An 11,551-nucleotide genomic window follows, 5' to 3' on the forward strand; every position below is an offset into this window, starting at 1 on the left:
ATATTTTATTATTAGCGAGTGCGACTGGTACGTGAAAATAAAATCAGTGAGAATGATTACAAAGATAAGGATTTTTTTGTGGAAAAGTTGTGTCTTTGATTGGTATAATTTCATTTAAAAAAATATATTTTGTCTATTTTAAAATATGTTTTAAAAAAATGAATTCATAAAATTAAGTTTTTTTGCAATTAATTACTTTTAGAGTTTAAAGTTTGTATTGTTTTTATGTATTCAATGTAATTCATCGATTAGTAGGCCTATGTTTCTGTTTATAAATGTCATTTTAAGATAATATAATCTTTTTTTTAATTCAGTATATATTTTTTACAGTTTTAAATGTACAATCAATTACACCTTATTATATACATAGGCATACAGTGTCTAAAAATATCATTAATACATTTTTTCATCGTTTTGAAGTTATTTTTTGTGACAAAAATATTAATCGAATATGGAGCGGCAACATCAAACAACTGTGGCACTCTGGGAAGGAAAGGACAAATCTCACGCATGCTGGAAATATCCAATATGGCTTCCGCGGGTAAGGTTTTTGATTTATTTTTCTATTATTTTTACATTTTGTAGCTATTAAAACTATTCTGATTTCATTTGAAGTTGCAATACAATTGTACTTTCGATGTGTGTTATAACGATTTTAGCAATTGTAACTGATAAATAGTAGATCACGGTATTTATTGTGGGCCAGCCTGTCGATAATTAACAGCAGCACAAAAAAACACAGGGCAGTGCACACATCAGGGCGGTCAACGTGTCCAGGTTTCGCACAATATTCGCTCAGATCGGAATCTCAGCCTAGACTTATACTCGCAAAACTATAAATAGTCTGAAAAATCAGGAGTTCTTGGTCTTCCTTTTTGTCAGTTTGTGAACTTAAAGAATACTGTAATATTAATTAAATAAAGTAAAGACCATCATGAATGAATTGAATTAATAAATGTCAAATTGAAAATGTGTATCACACTAGGCTAGTCTCACTGCATGCAAACAAAGTTCAAAGTCAAGCAAAATTGTTTATTTTATTGTAGGTCTATCATCAATTTTCTAACGAATTTGTTGATTTATCGACAAGTGGCACAAACTCTTATGATGAGTGACCCCTACATACATACATTATTATTATTAATCCATTATTATTAATAATTAAAGACACCTTCCCTACGTTTTTTAGATCTATTTTAAGATCACAAACTATATTTAATGTAATAAAAATAATACTATATGGTCCTATTGCGATAACTTTTTTCGTCTTTAAATGGTTAAAAATGTGAAAAATAAGTCGATTCTGATAATTATAGTGGCCCGCTATAAATCCCAAAATGCATTGCGCGTGGATTGATATTTCTGCTTTTCTTCTGTAATAATTAACCCACTTTTCGATCGATCGTGAAGCCAAAACAAATGGAAGACTCCTAACTTTTCAGCGAAAATACCGGGTTTTCCCCAATTTGTATCAACGGAGTCTGGCAAAAATAGAAAGACAATTAATGAAGCAACTATACAACGTCAGGCTAGGTATATAGCTAGTTACCGATGTTTACCAGCTAGTAGGCCTACAAAACTAAGCCTAGCTAGGCTAGGCCTAAAGACCGTCCAAGAGAGGTCAGTCGCCGTGAGCTACTTAGGTAGTGCATTGTTTCTCACTTTTTATCATAATTTACCATAAAACGTACATTTAAGGCAAGGAATGACCTGGTTTAATGTTTTTAAAGTAATATATATGTATTATTTTTACAAAACGTCACAAATTGTAGGGAAGGTGTCTTTAATATACACACAGATGAGATAGGAGTTCCCCAATATTTCATTAAAATTTGGTTCCCATCATAGGACACTTGAACGCAAGTAGGACGTAAGCGCAACGTAATTTAACCAATCACAGCGTGATGTATCATCAACCATAAAACCTCAATCTCCAGATTGTTATTATACAAAAAAACATCAACTAATATTGCATCATTTTACCATTTTTTAGACACTAAACTTCGCAATCATCATTAACCCACGTCAATGTAATTTAACTGAAGCTGTATCAAATAGAAGCTAGATATCTAGCCACTCTGTTTAATTATGTTATGCTACATGGTGGTTTGTTTTCTTTTATTGTAATTCTGACACTATCTATCTACCTATTCAGTAGGTAAAAAGAAAGGAAAGGTGAAGGGGAAGAAGTTGAATTTGAATGAATTTCTTGGAAGCGAAAGTAGCAATGCCCCTGGTAGTAGCTATGTCCTCAGCCAGAAGTCTTGGGCTGATGCTTCAGAAGACATAGATGATAATGGTAAGTATCAAACAGTTCTTTTTGTAAAACTTCATAACAAAGTACTACTAAAACCAGTTTCTTAAAAATCGTTTTTAATTTTCAGGCCCTTCAGTACTTCTGGTAAAAAAAATAACAATTTAATTAATTAAATATTGTGTATTATTAGTTAAAAGGTAAACTAATTAATTGGATTTATTATTTTAAAATGTTAATTTATAATGTTATAATTATTATGTTACTTTTTAGGTGGTGAATGGGCTGATGACAGCTATAAAAAATCGATGATTAATAGGTCTTCACTGCCTACAGCACCAAGGAGTGCCCAGCCAGTTGAAATTGATAAAAGCATGCTTCCAGACAAACCGCCATATACAGTGTTTATTGGGAATCTGCCATACGACGTTGAAGAAGATGATATTGTAGATTTCTTTAAAGGATGTAATGTAAGTATATATCAAGGTTTTTAAATCCTTTGTCAATTCAGCGGCCTTGATTCGTTTGTTTTTAATTAATTTCTTTTGGTGTGTGATTATAAAATATTAAAGTGACCAATATCGCATAAGGGCGTGTCTCACCAACCACAACTAACTCTAAAACAAATACAAAATACACCCATATGAAGTACTAAATTTGCCTAACATCGAATATTTATTCACTATTCACTAAATCTTGGTCCACACTATAGAAAAGCGCACAAACATAAACATGATTAATTCACTAAACTTGGTCCACACTACTGAAAGCATAAGAACATACATGGACATACTGCAAAAGAAACCTGAAGAAATTTGACTATTTACAAGCAATGTACAGTATTATTTGAACTGTTTATTATTGTCAAATTGCTTGCGTTGCATGTGCAGTACGTCCATGTGCCCTGACCTATACTTTTTGAACAAAACTTTAATGCACTTTTCACGATTTATTGCACATCAAATATGTTACAATTTCAATTTAAGTAGAAATCCATATTTTTTTTAAATTGTAAAATTTAATACAATACTCTTTCAAGGTAACACAAGTCCGTTTGCTTCGAGATGGCGACGGAGGTCGTTTGAAGGGTTTTGGTTACGCTGAAATCGGTGATATGGAGTCTCTTATGGCAGCGCTTAAACTTAGCAATGAAAATTTGCGAAACCGGCGAATACGTGTCGATCTAGCTGGTCAGCAAGGAGATGGTAATCGAGAAGATAGAAGTTCAGATTGGAGGAAAAGAGATGGGGGAGGATACGGTGGTAGGGGTAGGTTATTTAAATCATTTAAACTTCCTTATGATATAATGGTATGAAAACTGGGCTAGCATGTGAGTGGCATGGGTTCTAGACTTGTCTATGCCATATTTCTTGTATCCTTAGGCATTGGCTCATATTTTGGAAGTAAAGGTTCTGGTCCTTTTTGTATATAGAATCAAAATGATACAAAAAACTTGGTAAACTTGTCAAAAAGTAGTGTAGTAGAGTAGGGGATGGTCTCCCAGTGTGTTGATCATGGTAGGCGCTGCACTGTGGCTACCATAAGTTCATCAAAGTTTCCTCAACTGAGGACAAATAACACGTTTACATGCCTAAACTATTTGTATTTGTTTTGATCTTATATGCTAGGTATAGTCAGTCTGCCACTAATGCAATAGCATATCATGAAATTGTAATTAGTATTGTGACAATCTTATCGTTCATCAGGGATTCACTTTACCGATTCATTCATCATTTAGTATCAAATATCAATTGTTAATACTCTATATATTTTTTCTGTTTTTCAGGTGGCGAGGATGGTAAGTTCTTTATTATTGTTTAATGATTAATAAATACTATGGAAAGCTGATTTTAAACAATACAGAAGTTACATGTGACATTCGTCCATGATACTGAAGAATTAAAGATACAGTACAGAGAATCAAGTTTTAGTTTATCTGTTAAGTATGATGCTCTGATGTAGTGAGTTGTTACATTTTACAGGTGTACTTTTCAATTCAAAATTCTTGCTAGTTTTGATTTATTTTTCATAGAGCGGGCAGGTCGAAGTGAGGGATCATGGGATAGACCTACAGCAAGTGCCGACAGCTATGATGATGGTTTGTATTAATATTGTTTTAATTTAATGATATTGCACAAGTTACATGCACTTTGAATGCAAATCCGCAACAATCCTGTAGGATATTTCTTTATGTGTGGTATTTTTATGTGGAAATCTACAGTAAAGTCATTACTGCCAATAACATAATTGTAACATTATTATTTTTTTTTTTTTTAACCATATTTAATGAGGGTAATCCATCCAGCTATTGCTGATCATTAGGGACCCTCAGAGGTTCACAAGACAAACATTATATACAAGATGCTTTACATAAACAAAGTCTTATTACAAGTCTTTGGGAGTGGAGTTGTAATTTAGTCCTTTGAAAATCCTGACATGTGACGGGACTTGAACCCAGGACCCTTGGAGTGGTAGCCAAGCATCATAATCACCATCAAGCCACAACTCCACTCTTTAATACATATGTTATAGTTAATTGTAATTGTCTAATTTTATAGAACTATATTCTGTATCTATTTCAAGGGCCACAACGGAAGTTTGACCATTGCTTACTTTTTTATGCTACCCTGAATTCATTCCTGTAGTTTTTTAATGTTGTTTTGTTTTGAATTCGAATAAAGAAATAAAAATGAAAAAAATTTGCAAGCGATGAGAATTATCTGAATAGTTTTATTTCACTATGTTTAATAAAATTTTCTTTGTTATTGTTATTTACTTTAATTTATTTATTTTTGATATTTGACAGGCCCTTCACGAGGTGGATTTAGGGATGATCGTCAGTATGAAAGTCGTGGTGGTTATAATAGAGACAGGGGTGGTGGCGGCTTTGACCGTAGCGATGGAGATGGTAATGCTATATTAATTTCTGATTTTAAATCCAAAGGCAAATTATTTAAAAAATGACAATGCTATGGGTGTCAGTGACTGTATAAAAAAAAATAAAGCAGAAACCTAAATCAAAACGATAAAGTAAAACAGCCAGAAAAATCAGCGGAGCTTTTGGGCAACACTAGCCCTTCATCAGTGCAATTTAATTTGTAATTTAAGTATTTTTACTAGACTGCCTGCGTCTCGGGCAGATTAATAGTTAATTTCAATTTAATTTGTGTTTCTTTTTATGACCTTAACCTTCTCAAAACTCCACATTTTTTTTAAAAAGAATTTATATATTATAGACTTGAACAAATCTATAATTTTTATTTGGTTTTTACATTTCATTGGATTCACCTTATTAATATCTCGTAGTGTGCCAAGTAAACTGAGAGTGCGGTACAGCATATTATTGGGAACAACCTATAGGTATTGACTATTACCAAATTTGGTTATACAGGTTATAGAGACGGATATAGGGACGATCGTCGGTATGACAATCGAGGTGGTTATAATAGAGACAGGGGTAGTGGTGGCGGCTATGACCGTGGCTACGATCGTGGTTATGACGGAGATGGTAAAAATTTTTAATTTCTATGAAATTGATTATTAAATTTTTTTACTTCAGAGAGGTGTCTATGGGCTTCAGTTATAATAGGTCAAACAAACATTTAGGATGTTGCCCTTTAGATTATTTATTTAAAAATAATTGCCCTTTAAAACTGAAAAATGTGAACTGAATAATACATGTAGAGTAGAATTCCTCATAAAATATTAATAACATTTAATTGAATCATGTAATAGAGATAGTGTCAAATATTAATAGTACAGAGTTGAACACCTCCTTTGGGACATGCCTATTTAGGGAACACCTCTAATGTGAAAAGAATGGGGAGTAATGTTTAACACTTTGGCCAATCCCTATTCAGGTGACAGCTCTATTATGCAGGCCTTGTCTTTTAAGGCAAGCGAGTGCGACCACTCACCTAACACTCCTAAACTGAGTGTGATTTACAACACGCTTAAATTTGGTAAACTTCTACACACCAAAATACAAACATCACACCTACAGCATCCCTGAATATATTGAGGAGTGCAATTTGTTGCACACCTATAGTTTTCAAAAGAGCTGAGGTCTGATTAAGGGGACAGTTGGGTATGAAGGTGTCCCTTAGTAGAGCTTCTACTGTACCTGCTAATTATAATTATAGGTTTTTGGTGTAATTTTCAGGTTACAGAGACAATGGTTATAGGAATGAATATGGTAATGGTGGTGATCGTTATTATCGAGATCGTGGTTATGACGGTAACATAACTAGCCATTGAAAAACCATCTAAAAATCAATCCTACAAACGATTTTGTTTAGTGAATATTTACATTATTATTTATTATTAGTTTTATCATGATATATATAAATATTGGTTTAGTATTTCAGTTACCTATAGGTGCAATTTTATTTATTGAAACAATTTTCAATAACTTAACAAAACTTGATTATTCTCATTTTTGTCAGTTGTGGTAAGAAAATTTCCTTAGACTGAAAAATTGAATTATTCTATAGTTTAAATAAACAAGATTGGTTTTCTGAAAACTGGTAACAAAAACCAACATTTGTTTACAGTCTAAATTTTCACATTTTGGACTACTATCGTTTGGTCATGAATGTAATTTTTTTGGTTGGAAGTGGGCAGAGTCTTCCACCAAGTCTAAAGCTTATTTTAAAGCCTTCCACCCTAACACAACACCCATCCAAAACCACTTTATGACAGTACCCACTCCGAGATTGTTAACTCCCGTCCCTAGACTTTTCCCAGTTCTACATCCCTGTAGAATGGCTGGTTTTGGACGCATTGTATTTTTACTTTTCAGAATGTTGTCCTTTTGCTTTGTATTATTAATGTAAAACAAATTTCTTTTCAGGTTATGGAAGCAGAGACCAGGGATATAATAGGGACCGATATGGCGGTGATAGAGGTTACGGAGGAGATAGCGGGTATGGTGGGAACAGGAGCTATGGACGTGATAGGGGCTACAGAAACGATAGGAATTTCGGTCGGGATCAAGGTTATGGAAGAGATGGTTATGAACGAGACAGAAGAGGGTTTGACGACCAAGGTAATTGTGGCATTAACAATACATAAAACACATTAAAAATATGAAATAGAAAAGAACTGTCCTTGTGATAAGATTAAACAGATCTCTCATAATTGAACGAAAAATAGAAGCGAAGTTAAGTCTATGAGGAAAGAATACTGATCGTGAACAAAGAACTTTAGTTGGAGATGAGGAATAAATGTAAAAAAATAATAATAAACAACTAATAAAATATATATATAAATAAATTGGCTTGCTTGGGGGGGGGGCAGTTTAAAACAATGAAAAGAAAGCTTGATAGTATTAAAAGGATTGTTAGAGTAGTGGCTGGAAAGACATTTAATGCCTTTGCTGTAGTGGATATTTACACCAATTTCTTGGGGTTTAATCTTCATTCCACAATTCAGATTTAAGTATTCCAATGACCAAAAAAACATTGGGATTCACTTCCCATGAAGAATCTCCCTAGTGTACTGTACTTACATTTTAGAACCTTATTTGATTTATATAGGTAGTCGTGGCTATGGTGATAGAGACGGTGGATATCAGGATGCACCTAGTAGTGATGGTAAGTGCTCTGACATTAGGGAGCTTTTACATGTAACGTTAACTTTAACGGATGATGTCAAAATTCTACTCATTTGCATAACAGTTGCGTTTATTGTTTGGCTTAATTAAAAACATAACTTTAAATTTGCCATTTGTTTTTATAATTATCTTACAGAATTTAATGATTCTTCCATGTTTCGATACCAATCTGTTAATGTTTTTCATTGACGCTATTTTTCAGAAATAAGATTCTAGACACGTAATTAAAGTTGTTCGTAATGCTTGTGCACGCACAGATCGATTTGTTTACAAAGTGGGTAGAGCTTATGCATTGCATGTTGGGAAACAATGTTAAAGTTAACATTTACATGCTCATGCGAAAGCTCTCTATTGAAAAAACTCATTGTTACTCTTATAAATGTATTATTCTTTTACAATTGGAGTGTTAGATTGAATTAGATAAATGAATAGAGCAACAACATTTCAAGTGAAAAAGTCCAACGTTTATTAAATCTTAACATAAATTTTAATTATTGAAAACATAAATATATATATAATACATTTAGTCAACATTGTTAAACTATTATTCTAAATTAGAGCCTGTACGAGAGAGAAAAAAATTAGTTTTAAAACCAAGAACACAGCCAGTTGAAACGCCTGCTGCCCCTAAGCAGCCTGAATCCAAACCAAGTCAATCTTCAATATTTGGTGGTGCTAAGCCAGTTGACACGGCCGCTAAAGAGAGGCAAATAGAAGAAAGATTAAGGCGGGAACAAGAATCTGAGAAGGCAGAAGTAGAAGAATCAAGACGAAACCGGTAAAAGACATTTATTGTTTTGGGTATAAAAAAAACATAAATGTATAAATTTACAATTTAAATCCGTCAAAAAAAAAGCACCCTGTACTTTACTTACTCAATAAAATAATCAGTTATGTTGTACTTGTTCATCTGATTGCTAATATTCTTAAAGTATCAGATACAAAATATTCAATAAAAATATAATACAATCTATTTTAATCCAGACAAATAAATCGGGAGAGACCACGGCGAGATAGTGAAAGGTCAAATGACGAAGGTCGAACGAGGCATAGCAGTTCAAGTTCAACTGGAAAAGGACCAAAGCCAGGTTTGATTTGTTTCTTTCTGATAACATTATTTTTAAATTCTATCAAAATATCTGGTTTGCAAATTTAAGTTAAGTATTGTAGACTTTTGTTATGTTGGTTTAAAATAAAATAAACTTTAATTCTAATGTAATATGTGGTATGATATTTGTTTTTTTTTAAAGTTATGCTAAGGAGGGAGAGTGAAAGGTCAGATGATGAATCGAAGAAGGATGATCAACCCCTTTCCCCAAAATCGCCGACTTCCCCACCCCCTAGGAAAGAAGATCCTTCTAAGGTGCTAGTACCTGCTCCAGCACCAAAAGAAAATGTTTGGGCACGTCGAAGTGAAGGTGTAACCTCACCAAAATCGGAAACGGCCCCTGCACCCACATCAAATTCTTCAAGTTCAGGGCAAAGAAAAGGTATTTGATATATTTGATTTATATGTAAAGAGTGTGATTTGAACAATACCATGAAATCCCCAGTAGTCTAATAGTGAGGTGTTTGCATATTAAGCAGAGATTCCTAGTTTGAATGACAGTTTTTCTCTGTCTATTCTTTGTCATATTTATTTATAATTAATTTATATTTCATTCGTATTTTTATATGTTTTTTAGATTATAAGCCACCACAAGGCAGAGGTAGAGATCGGAATGATAGAGATCGCAATGACCGCGATCGAAATGACCGCAACTTGAGTGATAGAAAACCACCACATAGGGATCAGACTCGGGAGATTCAGAAAAAAACTGAAAAAGTCAGAAAACCAAGAGAAATCCCAAAATATGAAGAAAAATCGGCACCAGTAAGATATGTTCTAAATATTTTTATTTAGTATCAATTCAACGTACAACAATAAAGATGAATTGGATGCATATCAGCCACTTTTAAATTAAGATTAATGACATCGGACTTTGAATAGGCCATTTTGCAATTTCAATGAAGTTATTCACAAAAGAAATGGTTAATTAACCAAAAACCATTGTCTGACAGACAATTTAGGTATTTTTTGCAAAGACATTAAAATGGCATATTCAACAAAAAAATTGACAAGTGATCTAAAATTCATAAATAATACACAAATAATTGGGCTAGGCTAATAGGTCTGGTTTTCCAGAAAATTGAATCGAAAGTGTTTTAAATGGTGAAATAGAATTTGGGACCGTTTTGGACCTTGAGAAATGGCTGGTTTTGGTACGATTTTCTAATTTTGTATGTCTTCTTTTTTTCAAAGGATTTTACTCAGAAGAATAAATTTGCTGGTTTAGAACAAGAAGACAATCTGTTTGAAGACGATTGAACAGTGAATCGTAAATACACAAGTATGGGAAAAAAAGTTTTTATAATAGAAATCGAAAAAAAAAATTAACTTCTTAATGGTAAAGATATAGCTGTAAAGTTTTGACTGCTATGCTACTATATGAATAAATAGGGAAAGTGGTCTGTTCTATTATATAGTTCCCTAGTTATTAAATTGTTGGGTTGCAAACTCTTGTATAACTATCTTAGAGTTTTCATTCGGGAATAAATATTTTATTCATTGTAATAAATAAGTCTGTAATTCAGAGTCGTGAAATCGGAAATTACACGTGTTTGATTATTTAATTCATTAGTCTTGAAATCGATGTACATTAAATTGCATATCTGTATAAGATTATTTGGATCAAATTTGTCTTTTTAAAAGTCAGAAATAATGACATCATTATTGAATAATCCAATTGATTTAGACGATAATTTGTATTTGATCTTGTTGATAAGTGAAATTTATCTGTAACCTGTGCATGTTGTCTTCTTTTAAATAAATCAAGTGAGCTAATTAAAAATGGTCTGTCCTAAAAGGTCTATTTCTATTGAATAAAGTGCTGTACCGCAAACAACAAATTTATCTTATGTTGCAAAAAACATGGATAATAAGTAATTACTTTTAGATCTGTGCAAATAGACCGATCAGGATTTTATAATTATTATTTCTAGTTTATTCTTCAAAAGCCAAAAAAATTGTTGATACTGTATCTAGATTTCGTCAGTATCAGGAAGATTCCATAATACAGCTTTCATGTGTTTTACATGTAACGCCTATTATAATAACCTAACCTTTGACCCAACATTCCATGACACAGGCACCACATGTGGTACACATAAGATGTTGTATTATACAACTTATGATAGTTACTGGCCAAATTGTGGCCAAAACCACTAGTTGATCATTTAAACCTGTTGGGCAGGCTGCCCGTTAGGCAGTCAACCTTCAGAATGTGTCCAGTGGGTGCATCAAAATAAGCCTATTATTGTAATCATCACCAAATGAATTTGACTACTGCTGTATTCTTTTTTGCTTGGCATTGTGCTTTTAAATTTTAAAAGAAATTTTAAAAAACTAATCCCTATTTCACAATCTTTACAATAAATCATCTTTTTGTGATTTAATAACCTTCTTGCAAATTCAATGGATTACATAAAGTTTAATATAAGTTTGTTTTTTTAAATTCATTTTCACAGTAATTCTTCGGGGCACCTCCAAACAAACCATCACTGGTCATAAACAATAAACCAAAACATTCTGATAGGATAAACATATTGTTTATGTAAAATTGATTTCAGAAATTAAAATAATT

General features: G+C 32.6%; 1 protein-coding gene across 4 annotated transcripts; it reads left to right on the forward strand.

The window, feature by feature from the left end:
- The first annotated feature begins 517 nt into the window (after positions 1-517).
- On the forward strand, positions 518-10,590 carry LOC140040206 (eukaryotic translation initiation factor 4B-like). 4 transcript variants are annotated; one of them, XM_072085962.1, is made up of 16 exons: positions 518-541; positions 2,156-2,299; positions 2,528-2,724; positions 3,294-3,522; positions 4,041-4,052; positions 4,287-4,352; positions 5,061-5,162; positions 5,646-5,762; positions 6,417-6,491; positions 7,107-7,301; positions 7,792-7,848; positions 8,427-8,646; positions 8,853-8,956; positions 9,119-9,358; positions 9,554-9,741; positions 10,171-10,590. In XM_072085962.1, the coding sequence occupies exons 1-16, from the start codon at positions 529-531 to the stop codon at positions 10,234-10,236; spliced, it is 2,025 nt and encodes a 674-aa protein (XP_071942063.1). In that variant the 5' UTR covers positions 518-528; the 3' UTR covers positions 10,237-10,590. The 4 variants fall into 4 exon arrangements, with proteins under 4 accessions (XP_071942063.1, XP_071942065.1, XP_071942066.1 ...); XM_072085963.1 differs by having other exon boundaries at positions 522-541; positions 2,159-2,299; XM_072085964.1 differs by lacking the exon at positions 6,417-6,491.
- The last annotated feature ends 961 nt before the right edge of the window (positions 10,591-11,551 follow it).

This window comes from Antedon mediterranea, chromosome 2 (genome assembly GCF_964355755.1).
Source record: "Antedon mediterranea chromosome 2, ecAntMedi1.1, whole genome shotgun sequence".
Classification (NCBI taxonomy): Eukaryota; Metazoa; Echinodermata; class Crinoidea; order Comatulida; family Antedonidae; genus Antedon; species Antedon mediterranea.

What these genes read in the sequence shown, in the direction of transcription:
- LOC140040206 (XM_072085962.1), top strand. An exon ending in AGAAGACATAGATGATAATG is followed by an intron (nt 2,300 to 2,527) that starts GTAAGTATCAAA and finishes GTTACTTTTTAG; the next exon opens with GTGGTGAATGGGCTGATGAC. An exon ending in TCGTGGTTATGACGGAGATG is followed by an intron (nt 5,763 to 6,416) that starts GTAAAAATTTTT and finishes TGTAATTTTCAG; the next exon opens with GTTACAGAGACAATGGTTAT.